The sequence below is a fragment of the Solea senegalensis genome, unplaced genomic scaffold, assembly GCF_019176455.1.
Source record: "Solea senegalensis isolate Sse05_10M unplaced genomic scaffold, IFAPA_SoseM_1 scf7180000014077, whole genome shotgun sequence".
NCBI lineage: Eukaryota > Metazoa > Chordata > Actinopteri > Pleuronectiformes > Soleidae > Solea > Solea senegalensis.
This window is the reverse complement of record NW_025320961.1, coordinates 1-25,948: the sequence shown is the minus strand read 5'-3', so window position 1 is coordinate 25,948 and position 25,948 is coordinate 1. Positions and strand designations below refer to the sequence as shown.

Here is a 25,948-nt window from a genome sequence, read left to right as displayed (position 1 = left end):
TCACTGTTTTCATCTGTGAGTGTGTATGAGGAGGCGGGGTTTATTTGAAAATATATATATATTTATGTGTGTGTATATACATATGTATATGTATATACACACACACATATATATATATATACATATATGTGTGTGTGTGTATATATACATATGTATATGTATATGATGTGATCACTGTCAATCATCAAGTCCTGGAATGATGGTAAAGATGCAGCTCCCCCTTGTGGCACTTCACTAATCACTGGGACTGTATGTTGGTAAGTTAGATCTTTTCACATCTCTCATGTTAAATATTAATTGTCTACATTCACAGAAATGGAGATTCACCATGTTTTATGGTAAAAGAAATAAAAATAAATATTATATAAGATGTTTCTATCGTTTAATACATGTTACATTACTCTTTATATAGTTTATGTATGTGCAGTATAAACGTGTTGACTGTCGTTCAAATCATCCTCGTCATCATCGTCAATCGGTCGGTGACGTCACGTCCTGATGGAGCTCAGAGGGCCTGTGAGGCTCCTCCCTGTCCCGCTGACATCAGCCGCAGCTCGGCTTCTCTCCTCCAGGAGGAGCCGCTGGATCCGCTCACTCTCGGCCGGGCAGCTCGACGCGAAGTACGGCACCGCGGCTCCGCTCTCACCGCTCCGTTCATGGGACTCACGGAGGTCCGTGCTCCGCCAGGTGAGCTCCTCGTGTTCTCCTCTTGTTCTCCTCGTGTTCATGTGTTCACCGTGTTTGCGTTAGTAACGGTGCAAAGACAGTGAAAGTGTGAGAGAGTGAACAGCTGCTCGTTCTCATCCCGCAACTTTTCCGTCTGTTTACAGGGACTGTCCTCTGTCTGTCTGTCCTCCTGTCTGTCCTTCTGTCTGTGTGTGTGACCTGCTGATCTTCATCTGCTTCTCCAAAGATCCACCAGAGAAAGATTCAGACACGTCCCTGTGTGTGTGTGTGTGTGTTTTCTGTCATAAACACTGACCTTGTAAGGACCAGTAGTCCTCAAGGAGACCAAAACCTGGTCCTAATGAGGCAGAGCCTCATGTCTGATTCTGGAACTGGTTACGTTTAGGACTGAGCTTTGAATTGTGGTTCTGTTTAGGATTAGTGATCCTGATGAATGGAAGTCAGTGCAGGGTCCTGAGAAGAATAGCTGTACAAACCTGTGTGTGTGTGTGTGTGTGTGTGTGTGTGTGGTGGTCTGTCTCTGGTTGCCATGGTAATTAACAACACAATACATTGATCTTCAGTGAGGATTTAACATCAGTCTCTTACAGCGGCTGTTTACTGTGTGTGTGTGTGTGTATTCATCACACCTCTACAGTATATCAGGGCATACTCAGTGAGCGCCCCCTGCTGCTGACACTCAGTCTGTTTTGTGTCAGTGCCTCATAAAACCTGAACTGTCCCTTTAAACATTTTTATTGTTCCTAAAAATGAAAGCAAGTGGAAATATGAGCAGAAACAAACAATCACAGTTTCCGTGTGACTCCCCCCTCCTCCACGTACCATGTGAAGTGGTTTAGTCCAGATCTGAAGGATCTGAAGGATCCTGCTGAGGAACTAAATCACCTCCTGATTCTTTCATCTCGCCTGTTTCCTTCACAGCTGAGCATGAGAACATGAATTCACTCAGTCACGAGTCAGGATGTGAACACTGTGACCAAACCACAGTCTTTGTAGCAGAAAACAATGGAAAAAACTTTCAAAATAACTTTTTTGTCAACATTCCTTTGACTTCCTGTTTCCCCTCTGACCTCCTTCACTCACTCTGAAGGACTGTTATTCATGTTCCAGGGTTCGCTGTAACACCTGTCTGAGGAACACCACCAACTTTAGATTTATGCACATGTTTGTAATGTTTGATTTATGTTTGATTTGAACATGTTTGTTACATGTAACATGTGCATGTTTGTTACATGTAACATGTGCATGTTTGTTACATGTAACATGTGCATGTTTGTAACATGTGCATGTTTGTAACATGTAAGATGTTCATGTTTTTAACATGTTTTTAACATGTTAAAAACATGTTTGTAACATGTAACATGTGCATGTTTGTAACATGTGCATGTTTGTAACATGTAACATGTGCATGTTTGTAACATGTTAGATGTTCATGTTTGTAACATGTAACATGTTCATGTTTGTAACATGTTAGATGTTCATGTTTGTAACATGTTCATGTTTGTAACATGTTCATGTTTGTAACATGTAACATGTTCATGTTTGTAACATGTGCATGTTTGTAACATGTAAGATGTTCATGTTTGTAACATGGTTGTAACATGGTTGTAACATGTGCATGTTTGTAACATGTTTGTAACATGTAACATGTTCATGTTTGTAACATGTTAGATGTTTGTAACATGTTCATGTTTGTAACATGTGCATGTTTGTAACATGTTCATGTTTGTAACATGTAACTTGTAACATGTAACATGTAACTTGTGCATGTTTGTAACATGTGCATGTTTGTAACATGTAACTTGTAACATGTAACATGTAACATGTGCATGTTTGTAACATGTGCACAGGCTGCAGTACCACTGACAGCCACACGTAGTTATCGCAGTGTTGATGTTAATATTCTGTACGGACTCTGATGAGCCGCCATTTTCTCGGTCCCCACTTGAGCGGGTAGACCAGATCTGTGTGTTACTGCTTTGATCCTCGTGTCGCACGGTCATGCTCACGACTCTGCAGTGACGACACGCTCTGACCAATCAGAGGCCGGCAGCCTGATGATGTCACAGCTCAGACCTCGCGTGTCCCAGTGTGAGGTCCATGACTCCGGTCTTTGGCTGAACTCGGACGTGAATGGACTTCATTGTTTGAATGAATGCATGTGATTCTAGACACACACACACACACACACAGGAGTCACCAGCTGATCACAGCAGCAGAGACAGTGAGGACACGGCACTAGCCCCTCCCCCTCATCCAGCCTCGTCAGTTTTATTTGTCAGAGACTGAAGACGTCGTCCATTATAAGTGAGTGAGTGAGTCGTCCCCTCCCCCTCCTCAGAGTCTTTATCTCTTTGTTTAAATCCACAGAAAAACACAGTTTACCCGTAAACATGATCTTTGTTTGTGTCCACATGATGACAGGGGGCGGAGTTTTGATGTCAGGTTTCGTCGGGTTTACGATTTACGGCTTACTTTGTTTTTCACAACATAACGCAGGTGTATTAAAGGCACAGCTGTGCTCACAGCGCCCTCTGCTGCACCACGCTGGGATTACTTCACAGATTAGCATTTAGCTTTGAGTTGAGAAATATCATTCTTTGTTACGTAACTGTTGGCGGACACTGTTTACATTCTGGGAATGAGGCCCCGCCCCCTTACGACTCATATGTGTAAAGACAAAACACCACCCATGAATTTCCTGATAAAAGCCCTGAGTGACAGCTGAGCGCAACCTCTGACCTCTGTGTGTTTTTTTAATATTTTTTTTCTTCTCCCGTCATTTAAATCATACATGTTCCTGACAGCAGCTCCACATTCCACACATTCCAGAGGATTTTTATCCTGAGAGTCGTTTCAGCTCTGTGTCTGTGTGTGTGTGTGTGTGTGTGTGTGTGTGTGTGTGTGTGAGTGTGTGCGTAATGTGGGTCCAGGTATTACTAATGTTGTGGGGACCTAAACCTATTTACACAGTCACATTATGGGGACTTGTCCTCCTTGTGGGGACAAGTCCCCATAATGTAAATTACTACATTTTAAGGTGAAGATATGTTTTAAGGTTAGGTTAGGTTAGGGTTAGGGTTAGGATTAGGATTAGGCCAGTAGTAATTGTGGTTAAGGTTAGAGTAAGTCTCCAAGAAATGAATGTAAGTCAATGCAATGTCCCCTCAAGTCATGAATGTCGAACGTGTGTGTGTGCGCGCGCGTGTGTGTGCGCGCTCTGTATCCAACATAAACATCAGTAAATAACACACACACAAAGATGTTTACATATGTAAATGTTTCAGCCTCAAGCAGAGACTGTTAATCCACGTGTTGTTGTATATACACATACATATACATATACACATATATATACATAAAGTGTATATATATATATATATATATATATATATAAACAGTGTGTGCTCTGCTCTGAGGCTCCGCCCCCTCCAGGATCTGTGTAGTGTGTGTGTGTGTGTGTGTGTCAGTGTTGACTCACTGTCCCACTGTTTGTGTTCATGTGTTCATCCTCTTACAAAAACAGCAGCAGATTCTCTGTCGTTCAGTTCAACGACCGTCAGCTCGACGTAGTTAACCTCTGACCTCACGTGACCTCTGACCTCACGTGACCTCTGCTATGACCATAAGTACAGATTAAACACCAGCTGTTTTTTATTCCACGTTCAACTTTAGTTCATTTATGTTATTAACTCAAGTGTGTGTGTGTGTGTTTGTGTTGTTGTCACACACACACATTTAAAGGTTCTGTTTCTGGTGAGTTTTCCTCGTAAACTTTTCATTAAACTTTAATTTATTTGATGTTTTGAATCTCGTTGCCATGGTGATAATAAAAGTGTAGCTCACTTCCTGTTAGCCTGTAAAGCTGTGGTACGTAACTTTTAAGTGCAACATGTTTAATATTTACATCCAAAAACATCATGTGACCTCACTGTTCCTTTCCTGTAGGTATTTCAAAATAAAAGTCTTAAGTTTTATTTAAGTAGTTAAGATTCTAAAACAATTTTAGTCTCGCTCGCATGTGTGTGTGTCTCTGTGTGCGTGTGCATCTGTGTGTGAGCAGAACAATGTGCTGAAGGAAACGTGGGAGAGTTCCTCAGCAAAGATCTGCTGCTGCTTCTCATCACAAAGGCATTTCCTCCTCGGCCACTTCCTGCTCAGGAGCGGCTGTCCCTCAGACTCCACCCCCCCCACGACTCCGCCCACACTGAGCGGTTGATTATCAGGGGCTTTTTTTTATTTGCTCAGGTCTCATTAAAGCTCTGCATCATCTTCTTCTTCACACACAGAGCGTTCATACTTAATATTAGTTTTATGTCAGAGGTCAAAGTTGAACATTTTGCGATGTTTTATGGATGAAACAAATCATCTTGAAAGTAATCGTTCTTCATGATGACGTTCCATTTTCTTCTTCATTTTCAACTATTATCAAAATAAAATAAAAAAATGTTAGCTTATTCTTAGCTGTTGTTAGCTCTTAGCCAGTTAGCCATTTGTTAGTTCTGGTAGCTGGTGTTAACTCATTGTTAGCTGGTGTTAGTATGTTGTTAGCCTGTTATTAGTCTATTTTTAGCTCATTGTTAGTCTGTTGCATGCTCATTGTTAGCTGTTGTTAGCCTGTGATTAGCTCATTGTTAGTCTGTTGATACTCTGTTGTTAGTTCATTGTTAGCCTGTTGTTAGCCTGGTGTTAGCTCTGTGTTTCTTCATGTCCTGAAGTCTCTGCCACAGATTCATGTGTCTCGTGTCTCTGTTGACTCTGTCTCTTGTGTTCACGTTGGAGCTTCATTAGTCGCGTCCACAGAGACACGTCCGTCTCGTCCGTCTCATTGCAGCGTCTCCTGACGCTGGGTTACCAGGCAACACCTGCTGATTTGAATGACTCTGCTTTCTTGTGCAGAGACAACGTCGTCCATGATCAGTCAGAGACTAAAGCTGCTGCGGTCTCTGTCTGTGGTGAGGACCACCCAGAGTTTACGCCTGACCTCTCCTGACCTCTCTCCTCCCACTCCTGTAAATAAATGACATCCAGACGTGGAGGCTGCAGAGCGCGCTCACACGAGTCCAACCAACACGAACCATGGGACGGGATCCTGAATAATTGTTGGACTGCACCTTTACAGGTGATCTCACTGGAGAGACAGAGAGACAACAGGAAACAGGAAACTGCAGTTTGTAAACCACTCACTCTCTCACACCAAACCTCACAGAGAAAACCAGTGATTTTAGCTGCTGCTCCTCTGCTGCCTCGTGTGGTCACTTTGTGGTCAATCTGAATGTTGATCTGAAAGTTTTTGTAACGACGAATTGACAAAATCAGAGCAGTGTGTGTGTGTGTGATAAAATCACTGGTTTTCTCTGTGGACTTTGGTGTGGGAGAGTGAGTGGTTTACAAACTGCAGTTTCCTGTTGGTAAAGTGTGTCTCACAGTGAGATAAAGATGTGACAGTAAACTGTCTCTGCTACAAACACACAAGTGGAAACTTGTTTATCAGCGAGTGTGTGTGTGTGTGTGTGTGTGTGTGTGTGTGTGTGGAGTCGCTGCAGTTTTCTAACACTGAAACAATAATTCAGCTCTGATAATGACTGAAATCATTCCTATCAGCTCCTAAATGTTGACAGGAGACAGAAGGAAGTCACGGCACGGAACAACTTCTTCTTCTTCTTCTTCTTCTTCTTCTGTTTCTGACTCAGCCAGTTCATGTTTATTATTCACACTGAACAGTGCATGTGTGTCTCTGACAGATGACGGGAGGCCGCCGCTGACGTCACTCACTGCTGTAGCCTGAACACAACCACGCCTCCGACATGGCCGCCCATCGAATCCGGGCCACCGCCAACAACAACAACGTCTCTCTGCCTCGCTGCAGGTCCGAGGGAACGCTCATCGACCTCGGCGAGGGCGTGTCGGAGGCCACGCTCACCGAGGTCAAAGGTCAGAGGCAGAGAGGATCAGTCACTTCATCACAAATCTGCTCAAACTACTTCTTTTGTTACTGTTTTGATTGAGAGAGAGAGAGACCCCTAGTGGCAGAAATGGCGTACTGTTAAGTGTACTTAGTAAATCCACGTAAACCAGTTAAAACATTTAGTTTAGCATTATAGGCAAATATAGAGTTAAATTAGCACTGGTATTTTGACTAACGACATTAACAAAACAGTGTCTGTCATGGACAACTTCATAGCTAATGAGATGCTAATGTTGCTAAAACATTGGTGACGTAGGGCTGCGCGATTCATTGTGAAATAAATCAAAATCGTAATATGTCCAAGTGTGATATTCAAGTCCGACGCAAGCGAAAGTCAAATCTGAGAGAATAAAAGGACATTTACGATGCTAACATCATCACTTGTTAAAAATAATCGGAATGGTTTGGTTTTTTGGTTCCACTCGGTTTGTGATTAGCTTGGTTCAGTAACTTTATGTCAACAAGTCTCTAAAACTTCATATTCTTCCGAGACTGAGATGAAGGTTCTCAGTTTATCTTGTTTTTTGTTTCCAGTGCCTTCTCCCAGTACCTTACGACTCGACGCCACAGCCTCATTTGGAGCCGCCAGGGAAGTCATCGCCATCAAGGACTACTGTCCGTCCAGCTTCACCACGCTGAAGTTCTCCAAAGGCGACCGCCTCTACGTTCTGGACTCGTCAGGCTCCGAGTGGTGGTACGCCCACAACAACACGGAGATGGGCTACATCCCCGCGGCGTACGTTCAGCCCATCAACTTCAGAGACTCGTCCCTCAGTGACAGCGGGATGATCGATACAGTCGGAGATTGCAACGAGGAGGCGGCCAAAGAACTGGATCTTTTAGGGGAGTGGGCTGGAGTGATCCTGAAACCAACTTCCTACCAAAATGGAAACCCCTTTGCAGGAACCCATACCTCAACAAACCCTTTCCTGAACGGTGTTCCTCAGAGCTCACTCGATCAGAACAGTAATGAGAAACCGGTCGACCTCCTCCTGTTTGACTCGCTCACTCCAGCAGCGTCCGACTCCGCCAGCAGCTCTGCCGACATCAACGGCTTCAGCAGTAGCGCTTATAACCTGAACCCTCTCAGTCCCTTGGACGGCGTGGGTCAAACATTGCGCAGGGACAACCCCTTTTTCAGAAGCAAGCGGTCCTACAGTCTGTCGGAGTTGTCCATCCTGCAGGCTCAGTCCGACACCCCTCAGGTCTCTTCCGGTTTCTTTGGAGGCCTGAAAGCGCCAGCGCCAGAGCAGTTCCAGAGCAGGGAGGACTTCAGGACAGCATGGCTCACTCACCGCAAGCTGGCTAGGTCCTGCCATGACTTGGACTCCTTGGGTCAGAGTCCAGGCTGGGGCCAGACGCAGCCGGTGGAGACCAACATCGTCTGTCGTCTGGACGGCTCAGGGGGAGCCGTCCAGCTCCCAGACACTAACATCAGCATCCACGTCCCCGAGGGCCACGTGGGTCCAGGAGACACACAGCAGATCTCTCTCAAAGCTCTGCTCGACCCACCGCTGGAGCTGAACAATGACCGCTGCACCACCGTCAGCCCCGTGGTGGAGATCAAGCTCAGCAACATGGAGACTAAAACCACGGTTACCCTGGAGATGAAAGTTTCTGTGGTGGTGAAAACAGAGAACAGAGCGACATCAGAGGTGTTGTGTGTCAGGAGCGACTGTAAGGAAGGTCCGTACACTCCCGTTCCTCAGGCCTACATGTACGGGGACACAGTCCAGGTGTGTCTGGACAACCTGGAGCCCTGCATGTACGTGTGCGTCGTGGCTCAGTCCCAGTCCCATTCTGTTTCTCCACAGTCCACTGTTTGGGAGCAGGTGGTGAAGAAGATAACTTTAGGAGTGTATGGTCCGAAACATATTCACCCATCCTTCAAGACCGTGGTCGCCATATTTGGTCACGAATGTGCCCCAAAGACACTGTTGGTGAATGAGGTTGGTAAACAGGCGCAGGCAGCTCCACCGGTGGCTCTGCAGCTCTGGGGCAAATACCAGTTTGTCTTGTCCAGACCGCAGGACCTTCGGGTTGGCGTTTACTCCAACATGGCCAACTATGAGGTCAAGATTAATGAGCAGGCCAGAGTGGTGCGGGGCTTCCAGGTTAAACTCGGCAAAGTCAGCAGGCTCGTCTACGTCATCTCCTCACGCAACTCGGAAGACATTTCAGATTTCACCTTAAGGATCCAGGTCAAAGACGACCAGGACTGCATCCTGGCTCAGTTTTGTGTCCAGACGCCAACACCGCCGCCCAAATCCGGTCCAAAGACATCGGTGCAGCGGCGCTTCCTGAAGAAGAAGGAAGTTGGTAAGATAGTCCTCTCTCCTCTCGCTGTCGCCACTAAGTACCCTGTTTTCCAGGACAGGAGGATTAACAACCTGAAGTTTGGAAAACTGATAAAAACTGTGATCCGGCAAACAAAAAACCAGTACCTGCTCGAGTACAGAAAAGGAGACTTTGTAGCTCTGCTGAGCGAAGAGAAGATCAAGCTGAAGGGACAGCTGTGGACAAAGGAATGGTACATTGGATGTTACCAGGGCCGAATGGGACTCGTCCACGCTAAGAACGTGCTAGTGGTCGGTAAGGTCAAACCCATTTACTTCAGTGGGCCGGAACTCACCACTTCAGTGTTGCTGGAGCAAATACTGAAGCCCTGTAAGTTCCTGACGTACATCTACGCCTCCGTGAGAACGATACTGATGGAGAACATCGGTGACTGGCGAGCGTTCGCAGACGCCCTCGGATACGTCAACCTGCCGCTGACGCACTTCTGTCGCGCGGAGCTGGACAGTGAACCGGAGAGGGTGGCGTCGGTGCTGGAGAAGCTCAAAGAGGACTGCAACAACGCCGAGAGCAAGGAGCGCAAATCCTTCCAGAAGGAACTCCTGACGGTGAGTTACAGTCTCCATCTTGTCCTCTCCCTTGTGTCCTCTTCTGTCCTCTGATATGAGGACATCTCAGGACTGAGGCTGACTTTTGGTGTCCAGTCAGTGACTCATCGGGACCTTTTGTGTTCAGATGATAAGAATTTAAATTGTTATTAAATGACTGTGATTAGCAGAATCACAAAGGCTTCAATCTGCAAGTATTTTTCCCTGGTTCTGGTTTCAATTTGTTGCCAATTAAAACAATAGAGAGAGCTGACATCATGTAACCATGGTAACAGCATTTTTGGTAGCCCATGCCCGAATTACAGAGATCTGGGCTTGTAACGGGTGGGTTGCCAGTTTGGAATCCCCAGGTAAGGGGCTGGAGAACCCTCTCAGCAAGATCCCCAATCCACATTGCTCACTGTTAATTGGACTCTAAATTGACCACAGCCACTGGAGGGCGCACATCCAGTCCTGGCCCTAGTCCTGTTTCCAAGCCTGGATGAATGGGAGTGAGGGGTGTGTCAGGAAGTAAAATCTCTGCCAATCAAATCAGGGCAGTTTATCGCCCCCTACAGAGCGAGAAACACAAAAGTGATAATTGATGAATTATTGTAGAGTGTGTTTCTGTAAAAAAACTGAGATTTTTGTCTCAAATGTTTTCTGTTTTTCATTTAAACTCCAGTTTATTTTCTGTCAGAGGACAGAGAGTGGAGAGACAGAGGACAGAGAGGAGAGAGGACAGTTTCACATAAACGCCACATTCCGTGTTCTTGGCGAGCTTTGATCGTCTCCGTGGTAACCAGTAGTTTTGGTGGTAATAAGCTAAAAGTAGAGTTCTATTCAGAGACCCAGCACCTTTGATTATGTCTTTAAACGTCTCTAACTGCTGTTTATGACCTGACGTCAGTGTTTGTCCACGACGCTGTCACACGTCACAAAGTTTCAACATCAAATCGGAATCACAAAAACATGATTGCTCTTTATTCTGATATTCATGTGAACTGAAACCATTCATCCTTTATTCATCCATTATTCATCCACGACTATTGTTAGAAGCTTCTTCAGGATTAAAACCAGATTTCTGTTTGTTTCAGCTTCTTAAATGTGTCTGTCTGTCTGTCTGTCTGTCTGACATAATACATGCTTTAGCCCCTTAACTCAACTTAACTTAACTTACACACACACACACACGTTATTTTCTCTGCTGCTGTTTTTTGTTCATCCTTTCATCACAAAACATTTTTGTCCTGATGTTTTTTTAGCCTTTAAAAATAAGAAGATAAAACCAGGATGATGTTTTTAAAAATGTGTTTGCTCTCAGGCTCCCCCTACAGTTGGTAAATGGTACAGTTTTGTTACCTCATGTTGTTACCTCGTGTCAAAGCTCGCATTCACCCTGTCATCAGTTCATGTACCATCAAAATAATCCTGGAGATTTTATTTCAGGGTTAAAAATCGACATGAAGACGATTTAAAACGAGAAGTGTGTCCTTCAAACATCTGTAAACGACTTCTGTCTCTAAAATAACTCTCACATTCCACAACTGAACCTCCAGAGAGCACAGGCCACGCCCCCCGAGGGGGGAGGAGGGGGAGGAGAAAAGGGCAGGAAGGAGGAGGAGGGATTAAAGAGGAAAGAAGAAAAAAAAAGTAGATCTTTGTTGTGTTTGAGGTTTTTTTCTCCTCCAGAAACAGGAAGTTGTTTCTTTTTTTGTCTGAAAGGAGGAGGAGGAGGAGGAAGAGGATGAGGAAGAGGAGGCTGAATAACATAATAATAAAAAAATAATTTGTAACACTTTTGAAAACAAAGTTACAAAGTGTTTTAAAATAAAGAAAAACAACAAAATAAAACACTTTAATAAAACATGTTAGAAGTGAAATGAAGACGGGGCCTGTCATTAAAGAGGCGGGGCCTGTCATGAAAGAGGTAAATAATGGCCGTTTCTCAGTATCCATACTTGTATGTGATTATTCCAACGACATGTAACGGTAGGATTGGCGTTCGTATTACAGAGTCTATTTTATCTGTGTTGTAATAGACAGTGGTTTTCATTTATTATGTCTGCTGTTACCACATGATAAGATGGCTTAATTCTTGAGAAGTGAGAGGCTGAGAGAGGAGCCGTAAATCTTAAAAGAAATCTTAAAAGTTACATGAAACAGTGTTTTGTTTTCTTTCTTGGAAGCAGGACATATCAATGAGTCAAGAGTAAGAAAGAATAATGAATAATACTATGCACTATCCTGCCACAGAGAGCTGTAAACACCAGCTTGACTTTCCGTTGTTTCTTCAGGTATAATATGACATGTATAAAGTGACAAAAATACCTCTGCAAACTCCTGGTCAGCCTCAGATGGCCCAGCATGGCGTGGTGTAGGAGGATCTGGGGCGTGGAAAGGCAAACTCCTTACAGGAACCTGGCCTGGCACCAGAAGAGTCAGGAGACTCAGCCAGAGCATCTTCTTGTTTGTCAGTCAGCTAGGCAGAGGAGTCCCAGCAACCAGAGTCTATGTTTATGACATGTGCATGTGCTAGTACACAGGGCTGTGTGCAAATCTGCAGTGAAGACCACCTGTTAATTATGTGCAAGTGTTCCTGTCCCAACAAGAACAGCAAAGTGGCTCCATACATAACAGGGTCATATTTGATGTCTTTTATTATTATTAAAGAACAACCACAGCCTTAATCTATAAACTATCATCAGACCCATCCGCAACATTTTATTCCCAATGTCATATGTAATGGAGTAAAACATTGTAGGAGAATGATGTATTATTATATTTGTACAGGAAACAGTGGAACAGCTGCAAACCTGCGAAAACCTCCCGTGTGATTGCAAGACACCTACAGGATGACCTGATGAAGGCCGGTACAAGTGGACCAGTGACAACTATAAGCTGTGCACTGAATAAACAAGGACTTCATGGCCGGACTCCAAGACATACTCATACTCTTGACCACAAGGAACATCAGAACTCGACGAGAATATGCCTGGATAAAACTACAGAGTTTTGGGAGACAGTTCTATGGACCGATGAAACCAACCTGGAACTGTTTGGACGTGCTAAAGGCCAGGCCTATGACCGTAAGAGTACCATCCCCATGGTCAAGCATGGAGGTGGGTCATTGACGATGTGGGGCTGTTTCTCTGCGGCAGGAAGTGGCAGTCTTGATCATGTACTTCCCAGAAATACCAGGCCATAATACAGAGGAACGTGATGACTTCTGTGAACAAATTGAACCTTGGACTTTCCTGCAAGACAATCATCCCAAGCAACCCTATGACACTGTATATATTGTGCTGTGCAACCCACAATTCCCCCCCAGAGAAGAGTAACTGGATCTGTGAAACATGATTGTATTGCGTTATAAGACCAACTTAAATTAAAAATGAATGTATCTTTCTCAAAATCAAACCAGTTTTATTAATTGAGCATGGTAATGACGATGTTTTAATGATTTTCCCTTCTCATTTTTGGCGACACCCTTCACGCCTTTAAATTTGCGTCACCTCGTGAACAAATGTGGTGCGAGTGGGTGGATATTTATTCACCAACAAACCTAAAGCCCAACCTCACAAGCAAAAAAAGAGTTCCGTCTCTTACATGAAAATGTTCTTTGGGCCCCTGAGACTGAGAGACCATAGTCACTGACCAAAGACTATACTGAAATGACAACTGGGTAGAGATTCTAACACTTGATGGTAACTTTAATATTGCTCTAAAAAAGTTTTATGCACACATCAAGGCGACATACATCATATCAATTGGACTTAAAATGTATAGCACACGTGTCGAGAGCCTCAGCAGTGACGTCTGAAGCGACAAGTGCTTCGGGACGTGCTGCCACTCAGTTGATCAGCCTTTGGGGCAAGTTGGGCATTCCCAGCGTGAGTCACATCCGCACTGATGTGTGTGTGTGTGTGTTTTACTGCTAGGACACATACTTGAAGCAGGACTATAACCTCTGTGAGCGATAACATGCTCCTCTCAGCAGATATGAGTCAAAGAGAGTGGGAGAACTGGGGAAGAACCTCTATTATTACACATGGTGACGCTGACTCACAAGCTTCTTGTTGTCTTCTGAAGGCCAAAACTGGATTTGACGTTTCCAATAAATCCTGCCACATTGGACAAAGGTTCATATTACTTTGCACTCTGTGCATTCATTTGCTATGGCTTCACGTAATGTGAACACGACGATGGAAATGAAGTATTGACAGAAACTGACAACAACTGTGAGAGCAGTTATGCAACTCCAGTTTACTACCTCTGAAAGTCCAGGGCAACATGATTGACACTGCGTGAGTGTTTATGTGACTGCATCTTAAATGACAGCTGTGTTTTGATTACATGCCAAAAGACACAAAAATCCCACTGAAATGAAGTCGACACTGACAGGACGTGTTTGCGTATGTATCTCACAGCACTTATGTAGCATTTAGCATCGACTGCCTCCATAATATCCAGAGAGGAATGGGGTGTAGCGTTTGAATGCTGTAATCATTCTCTGTCAAAACACGCTCTTCTTACGGCACGATTGAAGGATGCCGAGGACGGCTGCTGCCAAGAGACGCACACGTCCTGCATGTCGTTGCATGTCAGTTTGCTCGCTATAGTTTGCACGTCGTTTGACTCATCCTGCCGTGGGAAAAGCAAGGTCACAAGTTTATAAAACATAGTGCGTATGTATAATGTGTACAATTCCTTGTCATTTTGTTACCATCACTGCGGTTCCTTTGAGTGAACATGCAGCTCCCAGAGAGCAACCCTTTTCACAGTCCCTTACCCATTCAGACATCTGACCTCCAGCCATGTCCCCCCTACTCCCACACACTTTGTGTGTGTCTGTCTGTTGCGATCTCGTTACACTCTCCTATCAGATGTTAATAAAGTTGATGAATGACGAGATTAAAATATCACCCTGATTTTGGTTTGAGATACAGTATATTTTTTGCAGTTACTGGCGTGTGGGTTTTTTTTGTTTTTTTAATCCTTGTTGGTTTTTGTGAATTTCCTGTTTTATTTTGACACATCCTGTTTTGCTTTGGATACTCACCTCTTATCATGTCATGTCACTTTATCACTCCCTGGTCTTTGTCTGCTTTCCCGCCCTTTTTTGATTACTTGCCCCGCCCTAATTAGTTTCACCTGTGTCTCGTTGTCGCTCCCTTCCTAGTGTGTATATATACTCACTCTTTTCCCCTTGTTCCCTATTGGATTGTCTGTTTTGCTTTTGCTTTTATTTACTGTCCCTGCACACTTTTGCTTTGTTCTTTTATTTTTGTTTGAGTCTGCCTTTGTTTACTTCATTAAAACAGATTTTAAGGAAGGAGTGCACATGAAGAACGCAGAAACAGGAAGAACATGCAAACTCCAAACAGAAAGGCCCCAGACTGGGAATCATTGTCATGTTTCTTTTCTTTCTTTTTTTTAAAATATATTCTTATCTGTAGGCAGTTAATATCAAGTGTATACTTGAGGTGGGATTAAAGAAGAAAATGGATAAATAATGTTGCATACACATTCAAACGAGATGAGGTGAGGGAGTTGGGAGCTTATCTTTGATATAGTCAATGAGTGACTGCCAAACTTTTGCAAATTGTCTGCAGCCGTTGGGCGGGGCAGTTACCTGTCACCAACTCATTTGCTGAAGAGACTCCGTGACTCAGTCTGTGAATAGAAAATCCAGATGATGCATGTTTTAATCAGAATCCAACACAAACATTAATGTCTAGTGGGATGTTTTCTCCACTGATGCCAGCCTAAAACAAATACTTCCCCAAAGCGCTGACAGTTTCCTCACTCTTTGCATAAAGTGGGTTCAACAGAAGTCTGACAAAAGAGTCAAGAGTTGTTTAGTCACACCGTGACACAACAAGCATGTGCAACCCACGGAGCTTTGAGAAAATGAGGATCCACTGACCAATGGGTGGAACCTGGCATGGATTGTGAGCCAGTGGGCCCCTGGGCACAGACTGGAAAAGTGCACGTCACCCTCGCACAAATCGACAGCTGTACATTTTGCGCAATAGAAGAAATATTTGGTTTGCCATGTAAGGAATCTCAAAGATTCTCCTCCTTCCACCTGGCTAATGATTATAATATGATTGAGGGACTCTGTTAAAGTCTGTTTTGGTGAAAAAATGTGCTTTATAAATAGTATTGTTTTTTGTGTTTGGTATGGACACTACACCCCACTTCCTATAGACAGAAACGTAACCATTTTATTGTGTTGATTATTAGTTTTTAGTTATTGTTTCATTTTCTATGCCTCAGCTCCACTGCGATCACATACCCTGGTATATACAGCAGAACAGTATTTCTGATTTTCCTCCAAGGATGCTCTCGTACCACTGCTGCTGCACGTACCACAGTTTGAGAAACCATGGCTATTGATGGATGTACTTCCATGCCATCTCACAGAGATGCTCTATAGGGCCTGTAGACCCATTCAATAACCCATCCTTGGATTAAAATGGGGATAATAGTGACCATTTTAGTTGTGGTTGTGTGTGTTCCATTTGAAGGCTCATACACACACACACATTATGATTGTTTAGATTATTCACTTTGCTTTAATTGTGAAATTCCACAACTCACCAACAACAACGACCAACAACAGTGTAACCTACAGCTTGAATCAAGACACACATATTTTCAGTCTCCCTATACAGAAATAGTCGTAACAGACCGCTGACAAGGCTTTTGTGACGACAAGTCGCGCAAAATGTTTCACTCAAGACATCTCAAAACATCTCAGCTTGAGCACAGAACACAGGATTCCCATATCTCTCGGATCTTTTGTATGTAACCTCACTGCATAAGAACTTGGCACAGCATTCAGTTCACGCCCTCCCTATGATAAGCTGTGGACAGATGAGCTACAACTTAATTTATTTATTCAACACATTCATAGACGAATAAACAGAGGCGCTGCTGTGTGGAGAGTTTGTAATGACAGACAGTGGTAGGCCCGAGGAATGTCCGGATAAAGACAGGAGAAAAACGAGGAAGAGGAGAAAAAAAAGTAAGATAAATTTGTGTTTTTATTGTGCTACAGAATTCTATTTTTAAATTGCACATTGTAAATGTGTATATTTTTATTTTGAGAAGATACTAATGGGCACTTTTCAAATCAAAACGAAACATTTCACATTTTTCTAGGGCGCCAAGAGACTCTAGAATCGCCTCCTGCGAATAAAGAATACACCTGTGTGTGTGGACTGTATGGATGCCCAATTGCTCCACAGCTCGAATTCTGATTGGTCAAACTGATAAACACGTCTTGTTCATGTCTCTATAGTGTATTAAACTGTCTGAATTAACTTTACAAAAACAAGCTTCCCCGTTCAAATGCACAGTGTGTTGTGTGTGTGTGTGTGTGTGTGTGTGCGCACACCTGAGTCAGTAAACCCTTGAAATGATAACACAATCTCTACTAAGATGCCAAAACTGAAACGGTATGTTGAATGATTCACACATCACACTGCACTCATCCGTGTCATAATTACATACATTTGATAGTAGGGGCAGCTACGTGCACATGTTTTACACATTAGGTAAGAAAAACATTTAAGTATAGTTACTTTTATTCAGAGCTGGTGTCATAATAAGCACTTTTGTGTGATAAACACAAGGTATACGCTAACAGTGTCTGCTTAGGGCCTCCTAGAGCATTTCAAGGTATTATTTTGTTTATTTTGTTTTATTGTTTGTGCATGATAATATTATACATAGTACATTTCATGGTTGCAATAAATGTATTGTCTATTGTTTTATTTTGTTTATCTTTTGTACTTTTTAGTAGGCGGACACCATATTCATCTCTTAGTATTCTGCCATTATTGAAGAGAAAATCAACACAAAAGCATTCTTCTGAGATTTGCTGCCATTCAAGATTAAAGCCAATAATAAGGGCAAGAACAGGCCAGGGTGACACTGAGATGATGCAGGCAGCACAGCTACAACTGTGCAGAAATCTGTCACTCCCTGATTATCATGTCATTTTACTGCTTATTATTGGTGTCCATAAAGGGTCCCAAAATCTAATTTAACTTAAGGCCGTATGACGCCTTGGGCCGGCCTTGGGCTGACATGGTGGACACCTGGTTTAACACTGGAAGCTGAGAAGCAAAGACAAATACAATTAAAAATATAAAGCTGTTCTGGAGACAAAGTGTCTGAAACATTGTTTTATTTGACAATTCAGGGCATCATTTAGGACTGGCACATTACCAAAGTTTAACAAAAAAAAAAAAATTCTGTTCTGGCCTCAACACATAAGTATGGACACTTTGAGCTACAAATAGCATCATGAGCACAAATGTAACTAAGCTGTTTTAGACATAATGAAATGAATGGAAGGCCAAAGAATTAAGAGGCTGTTACTGTCTGTCCTCCTAACTGCTGTTGACCAGAGGGGAGGGCACATTGTAAAACACAAGGAACAACACGAGTGGGTTTATCACAAACATCAAGGCAACTTGGATTACACTGCGAGGATAACAATAAGGCACCTTCTTTGAAAACTGATGAGACTTGATAACGCGCACACGACGGCGTTTTCCAACACAGACATTTACGCGGCAACGGTAATACTTTACTGACACACACTGTACTTCTGTGCTTTTGAATGTTTGTAACACTGGCTCTGAGCAGGTGTTATAGCATATTGAAGAGTTAGTGAAACAGCCAGTATGCATTGTGAGAAACAAAAGGAAAAAAAAAAGAACGTGTTGTCTCAACAGATAAAAAAAAGAGAGCACAAAGCAGTTTAGGAGGCCACACAAACGTCTACTTCACCAGTTAATTCAGGGTCTATTGTTACGTATTTACAAATTCACAGTAGCAAAACAAATGTAAATAAATAAAAAAAAAGCCCTTCATACAACACTACAGATCCACCATGTGAAAACTGAGACAAAGATCCTAAGCATTGTTTTCAGTGGCTCGGTAGTCTGTCAATGCTCAGAAATGACATACATGGCAATGTCTGAAATAAGCTGGATATTTCTGCCACCTAGTGGCTGTATAAGAGACTGTCTCACACCACAGAAAGGTGTGCCTGTGCCCTTTTATGTCTGTCTCTTCGTCTCCATGCCACGGTGTGAATAAATAAAAATCAATCTAGTAGTATAAAGTATATGATAACATAAGACAGGGACACAACACTGGTCACTGCTGTGACAGATATTGGAAAAAAAGGAAGAATTTCCAGAATTGGCTGTGTCTCATATCCCCATTCCCTGCAGCTGATAAAGATGCAATCATTCAGATATGTTCCATTCATGCACTTGGTCCTTTAAATAGAATCTATTACAAAAGGAAAACAAAGTGGATCTTCTCTGTTGTGGCTGGCTAAGTTCGCTGCATTTCCAGTGATGCCTACGCATGTTAGCATTATTTCTTCTTCTTCTAACACTTACTCAAAAGAAGCTCATGATTCAGATATAAAAACCCCAACAGAGAAAAACAAGTCAACAGAAAAATCCCTTTTGGCTTTGAAAGGTGGCTCTAAAAGTCCGGCACTGACCTCGCATTAGTGTGGAATATTCTTTTATCGACAGTGAAAGCAGTCTTAAAGAACGCAGTGACAAATGTGGTACAACTTGCTGTGTGTAGTGTCAAAGTTTTACCGGCTCATATAGATCATTTTAAGTCAGTGTCATGATTTTGAACAAGACTGTATGTAAGCGCTGCCTTTCTCAGTTTGTTTATAATGAGGTAAAGATAGCGACATTTCTCTCACGTTAAACGGTCACTTTAAATCCCAGTGCAACTTTGGCAATAACAATAAAAACAACAATAAAAAAAAAGAAAATAAGAATTCCAGTCTTGTCATGTTTCGATTGGAGACATTCAAGTAAAAAAAATAAATCAGTAGCACTTTCACTTTCTAGCTGGTAGTTAGTTAGTATGTCGTGTAGTGATCTCATCCAAAAACAATACAATGCTCCTCAAAGCTCAGCTATTTGTTTTTTTTAAAACTACAATTATCATAGTTATACTTCAGGTTCTGCATCTATTTAAATATCTTCACAGGATTGAACATAGAACTAGGGCTGCAACGACTATTCCATTATTTATCAATTACTAAAAATAAGCTTTTCGATTCTTCAGCTTCTTAAACTTGAATATTTTCTGGTTCCTTTGTGAATCATTCAAACTGAGTAATTTTTGTGGGACATTTGAGAACGTCACTGTTTCTCAATCAATGAAGAGAACATAATTGAGGGATTAATCCTTGCAGCCCTACATACAATGATTATTTAGACAATGTAAATTATTTTCCCCAAACCCCTAATCAAGCTAACAACCATAATCCCTTCAACAGTCACCACTGTAGTGGACTACACATTACATTTGCATTAAAAAGGAGCAAATTATATTAAAAGAAATGTCACTTAAGTACACTAATCTAATAAATTAGGACTGATGAGAAAAAAAATCTTCCATTTCTTAAAATTAGAATCAGAGCTATACTGTACTGTAGTAAATCCCCACAGTGTCCTTGTGGTGGTGTCTATAGTGTCCACCTGTGTCCTGCCTGTGGGCTGACGTCTCAGCAGTGGCAGGTCCCTGTGCTGATGATGGTGTGTGGATGTGGCAGTCACCATCCTCAAGCCGCTCACCATGCATCCACTTCAGCTCGTCTTCTGAGGCTCGATGTGCAACGTGGGCCAAACTCCACACAGGAACTGGACCATTTTAAGACACGACATAGAATTAAAAGAATGAAAAAGCTACAAAATATGCAAATGCTGAAAAAGCTGGACCCACCTTTACATTTGGTCTGTACTTGAGGTAGGTTGACCTGATCTGCAGGCTAAAAGAGAGCACAAGAGAGACGTCAGTGGACAAGAACATCATATGTCACCACAATAAAAGTTCACTGCAGCCGTAATCGCCTGCTGCTGAAAGCTCACCTCAGAAGTATGTGCAGGTACGATCCCAGGCCTGTGAAGATGTGCCACCAGGCATGGAACTGTGTTACTACTCCAACAGCAGGGGGCAGCATTTGTCTACTAGCTCTAAATAAATGACACAACAGAACATTAGTTCCATAGAACAGCAACAGATTCTCCACAGCAGGTTGATACTAAACACTCTAAGGGACCTTTTACTGTACTGTGTGAGTTGACATGTACCGTGTGCTTTGGATAAATTCAATTTAAAGCTTCGTGTCACCAAAACACTGCTAGTGTTGCTACCCACTCGTCGAGTCTGCAGAGCTTTCTGAAAGGCAGGGCTCCAAACGGTTGCATTTTGCGACCAAAATTTGATCTACTGTAGATTTCTCCCCCCGACCAGAGAGCAAGAAGAGAACGCTGGATTTCCAAGAGTGTCGTTAATATAGTTGTGTGGAATACGATATGGCGTCAACACAGGGTCTTTTATTCTGAAGGGGTGGGGGAAAAGAAACAACGGACGCTTAATGTTCTTTGGTTAAAGCTAGGGTAGGGTAACCTGTTTTTGGTAATATTAACCAGTAATTCAATAAAAGCCTTTCAGCACAGTCTAAATCAGGCAAAATCTGGCCCTTGTCCAGACACTTTTGGCACTTTTTCCATTATACAGTTCTAGCACTACTCGGCTCTAATCCACTCGGTTTAGAGTGGATTAGGCACATTTTATTCAATTACTATAGTACCTTCTCAATGTGGGCGGGAGCTATCACAGCACAGCTGCACAAAGCTGCCATTTTTAACTGATCTACAGTTTGGCATTGATCGGTTTGATTCTTGTGTCGGATGTCGCGCTCATGGCTCTTCCAGTGACGGCCAATGTTTGTGCAATGTTGTGATCGAGAGCCTTGATCCACAAACGTGTGTGTGTATAAGCCCTGAGGATGAGACTCAACAATGAACGAGTTCTCCAGTGATCCTGTCGACCTCAACTTTAACAGCATTGACGTGAACATTGTCCAAACCATAGCTTTAAACACACAAACAAACGTTTAAACCTCCTCACCTCAATGAGTCACAGAAGATATTGTCAATGTTCCACAGCAGGAATCCTAACAAGAAGATACCCAAGGAGGTGTAACAGAGTGGCCTGAGCCAGGGGTACACCCTACAATTTTAAAGAAAAACAACAGAGAATATCATTAAATATGAATTACTATATTAACAGCCCTCTTTGCTTTGGTAATGATGTAGCATTGAACTGTCCTCATGGAAAACTTACCATGTAACAATGAAGATGGACCGCATCACTAGGCAAGCTACCAGTGCGCCATACATGACCTAAAAGAAGGGGCAGTTATTGGACTTTGAAACACAGACACTGTGGACGACCAATAAAATATTTGACCACAATTAATATGTTTTCACTAAGTCAGTAAAGCTCCATGACCGACATGAAGTATGATAAAAGCTGTAAGAAAATGACAATTCTGTCAAACATGACTGATTGATGATTTCTTTGATTCATACGAATGTAATTCAATTCGATTGAATTCAGGGACTGACACGTTAAAAAGAGAAAATCCACTGATTGTTGATTTGTCAAACTGCAGGTCGTCACCACACGTATCGTCTCACAATCAGTCTTGTTCTGAACCTCCATACAGCTGTGTCATTAGTAAACAAAATCTACTATCTCTATATAGTAAACAAACCAAAAAAGCACCGTCATGTCGTCCTTAGTGCTGTAAAGCAACACACCGTGAGACTCAGAGCATGGAGCAAGTATAAACACCGGGTGTAACAGGAGGCTTTGTTTGTCCTGTTTTGCATCAAACGTTAACTGTGGCATGATAGAGTTAATGTTTAATTGCAGAGTTTCGCTGCATTCACACCCACATTAGGGATGAGAGTAAAAAAAGATCCAAAAGCAGAGGTTATTTATATTTACTCACTACATCCTGTTTTTTCAGTACACACACACATTAGCTTGTTACTATATGATTGTACCCCTGGTTAACAGGGTTATATGTAGCACCTGCTGCTAACACTGCTAAGGCCTGGGTTGTATTTTAAGATACGCCATTCCCTGTATCCTCTGATCTGTGATCTCTGAAATGTGACTCTAAAATCTAAATCATGATGACTTGACTTTACTTGGTGACTCTATTGTGCCTTGATGTGGTGCAATTTTGATTATTCTGTGATTAACAGCCCTGCTATAAAGACTATACACAAATGAGCTGTAGTCACAGTGATCGTGGTTAAACAGCACAGGTGTCAAGTGTGTTTTCAGGGATTGTTCTCTAAAACATGCCACAGCATGTAGGGGGGTGGGGTCCACCTGGGTGTCATGTTCATATTACTGCAGCATAGAGCTGGGTGTATCTTGCTTTACAAATGTGTGGACAGATAAAAAAGAGGATGCCTATCAATCTATTAGCTCCTTACACACAGAAAATAGTTAGTGCCTGCCCTATTCGTGTTGATCTTAATTATATAACTCTTCAGCAATCAGCATGTAAAGCTCAAAGTTTGCACAAAGTAAAGATGACTGAGCCCTGATAGCAAACAATGAGCAACCTGAGCTGGACCATAACTCAGCGCACACCCTTACCTGGTGAAACACTGGCTCCTTCCACTGCAGATACACCTACGAAACCCAAATACAGAAACAGTTCATTAGGACATTGTGCAAGTTATGCTCCACTCATATCATGGTTAAAAGGAAAATATGATGTTGTAATAAAAGTGAACACTCACCACAGTGACTGAGACACTGAAGATGATTAATAATGCAATTGGAAACAAACTAATGCTGTTCTCTTGTTTGAAGCACTCATATCTGGGGGGAACAGATACAAATGCATTTATGTCTTCCACAATCCGTTTAAATAAGCATAAAGAATGAGGCGCAAGTAACAAGCTCAGCCGAAGTGGAAAGAGATACGGCCCAGTTTTACAATCGATAGTCCCATTGCATTATATCACAAGAAGATGATACACTGTACTTTCTTGGAAAATATCAAATGATCAGCAGGAGATACACGGGCACACTCTCATTTAATTTGCTCTCATTGGCCACCAGTGCTTCAACGGCAATATATCAAAAAGGTTGAGTCACTTACAGACAGTAGACGAAGACACAGGTACTATAAATCATTGGCAACTCGTCCAGTAGCTGCAAGTCAAAACACACAGAGAACAGGAAGTTGTAATAATCTAGCATCACCTAAGGAATGCTGGGAATAATTCACAAATAGCTTAGATTTTTTCTTAAATGTGTTTCTTAAAGTTCCTAAAACTTTCTACTTCAGAAAGTATAAATAGTATTATACCATGTTAATTTATATAATATACAAGCTTGTCAGTGAGTCTGTATCATGAATCTTCAGTAAGAAATGTACATATAAATAAAAATATCCCTCCTAGATTTCAGTGTAACACTGTGAAACCCACCTGCATCTCATACAGCAGCGTCATGTGGAAGAACCAGGAGCCCACGCCTACAGCTGCGCAACAAAACAAAACACTGTCACATGTTTGCATGACGATGTGAGGGCCTGCAGCTAAGAATGTGCAACTGCCACAGCTGTCACTCACTGAACTATGTAAACATAAGCAGTGTTTGCTTCAGTATTGTCACAAATGTAAAGCTAAGCTCTTATGTTGTTTCGACAGACTCACCTGCCAGTCCGAGGAAAGAGCAGATGTAGCGAAACTCGAGGCCGTCGCGATACGTCTGGATGGCACCGCAAATGGGAGGAAGAATCATGATCAGGTTGCTGACAGTATTCCCTGTTTCAGAAAGACACCAGAGATGAATCAGAGCCTGGAGATATGACCTGAGGGCTATCTAACGACTGAGGAGCTGAGAATGTCTCAGTGATCAGGTGACATGATGGCAGAGAGAGATCAGTCTGACATTTTATATTGCATGTGATAACTACAAAATGAATAATCTCATTGCACACGTGTCTGCTGCCACAATTATAGCCAGAAGTAAACCGCTAACTGTATTTAAACTGAATTACTGTGCATTTGTTATTTTAAGAAATTAAGTAGATTACATTTACATGAATGGTAAGTGAGTCATTCTTTTGTGACAGATTGTATCACCTTTTTTTTTTAATAAAAATGCATCACAACGTTACAGAATTTCTTGTTCTTGTATCTAAGTGTGATCAAGTCACTTTAGGCGCATATTGTGCTGGGTATATGACATTGCAATCTAATGTGCTACAGACAAAGCAAGCCATAAATCAATTAATCAAGAACAAAATCAGCCATGTTTATTTACTGATGTGCTATTGCACTCTGTTGTAGTGTAGTGGACTCTGTGCTGTTGTCATACTAGGTAGGAAACCTGAGGAGTGGAGATTAATAAAGCCTTAAGAGCGATATTCAAAACTGCAGTCTGTAAGTATGGAAAAGCTAGCATTGAGAAGATATTTGAAAAAATTGAACAGACGCATCTCGCCCCCTCCCAATAAACAACAATAAACAATAAAAGTCATTGTCTGTAGGGGAAAATTCAATTATTAACAGACAGGAAGTGTCTGTAATTAAATGACATCATTAGGGCTTTTTCTTTGCAGACAGCCTGGCAGGTGAATTTATAGATCTAAGTAATCAAACAATGGCAGATTTCCATTTAGCTTCCTCATTCACAGGGTGTATGCTGGCTCACGTCACACTATCCTGATTGACTGAGCCCAACACAGCCATCGTTAACATTATCATTGGCATTGATGAGATGTGCTTTTCCAGCTTGAACGTGTTAAAATGCCTGCGGTGAAAATGGCCTATTGCAAGGGCTACAGACACCAGCTTTTATTTATTGATGGCTATTGAGTAGTGAAGAGGGAACAAATAAACAATAAAAAACAAGGGTGTCTTGGCAGAAATTGAATATACTACTTGTGAGTATGTTTGTATTAATATATAACTGCTTTGAAATAACAATTTTAAAAAAGCCTTAGAAACAGTAGAAGAGTGAAGATAGCTGTGTTTACATCACTTCTCGTGTGTGGTGTAAAGGGAGGAGGTGGAGGAGTCTTCCTTTTGTTGCACTCTGCAGTCTCACCATTAGATGTCACCAATTCTTACACAGTGGACCTCTATGTTCGCCTCAAGGCATTTTCCGTGTTAAACTAGTGGCACTGTTTGTACATGTGCTATGTACTTCCTAGGAGAACATCACATTCACAGGGGAACCTGATAAAACAGCTGAATACCACTCCTTCCCTTGCTCTGTCTGGGTGTGGTGATGTGTAAACAACAATCGAGCTAACCAGGATTTGGGACTGAAGGGTAATAATGATTACTAGTAATTTATAATTCAAATGACACTGCATCTTTATCAGGTAAAAAATGACTGATAAAAGCCAACTGAGTGGACTTTGGATACTGATAATAAAGGCACACAACGACACTAATGCTTTCTTATTTCAATGGCATCTGCAGAAGGTGTGATCAGACGCCCAATGATAAGTGGCAGA

The 25,948-nt window shown here is 42.3% G+C and overlaps 2 protein-coding genes across 4 annotated transcripts; one reads left to right on the top strand and one right to left on the bottom strand.

Annotated features, from left to right (window-relative positions):
• Nucleotides 1-455: 455 nt before the first annotated feature.
• LOC122760833 (SH3 domain-binding protein 4-like) lies at nucleotides 456-10,126 on the top strand. Of its 3 annotated transcripts, XM_044016013.1 has the most exons (4): nucleotides 456-687; nucleotides 5,587-5,809; nucleotides 6,432-6,621; nucleotides 7,190-10,126. In XM_044016013.1, the coding sequence occupies exons 3-4, from the start codon at nucleotides 6,495-6,497 to the stop codon at nucleotides 9,610-9,612; spliced, it is 2,550 nt and encodes an 849-aa protein (XP_043871948.1). In that variant the 5' UTR covers nucleotides 456-687; nucleotides 5,587-5,809; nucleotides 6,432-6,494; the 3' UTR covers nucleotides 9,613-10,126. The 3 variants fall into 3 exon arrangements, with proteins under 3 accessions (XP_043871948.1, XP_043871945.1, XP_043871947.1); XM_044016010.1 differs by lacking the exon at nucleotides 5,587-5,809; XM_044016012.1 differs by lacking the exon at nucleotides 456-687 and having other exon boundaries at nucleotides 5,432-5,809.
• A 7,594-nt stretch (nucleotides 10,127-17,720) lies between these two features.
• Nucleotides 17,721-24,279, bottom strand: LOC122760828 (alkaline ceramidase 3-like; the record flags this gene model as incomplete). The annotated part of the gene is made up of 10 exons (XM_044016006.1): nucleotides 17,721-20,240; nucleotides 20,323-20,368; nucleotides 20,469-20,573; nucleotides 21,514-21,615; nucleotides 21,730-21,788; nucleotides 23,065-23,100; nucleotides 23,211-23,292; nucleotides 23,576-23,628; nucleotides 23,907-23,959; nucleotides 24,135-24,279. Coding segments are annotated over 10 exons (735 nt in total), but the record flags the coding sequence as incomplete, so codon positions are not given.
• Between the last annotated feature and the right edge of the window lie 1,669 nt (nucleotides 24,280-25,948).

What these genes read in the sequence shown, in the direction of transcription:
- LOC122760833 (XM_044016010.1), top strand. Translation starts at nt 6,495, where the DNA reads ATGGCCGCCCATCGAATCCGGGCCACCGCCAACAACAACAACGTCTCT. An exon ending in CACGCTCACCGAGGTCAAAG is followed by an intron (nt 6,622 to 7,189) that starts GTCAGAGGCAGA and finishes TTTTGTTTCCAG; the next exon opens with TGCCTTCTCCCAGTACCTTA.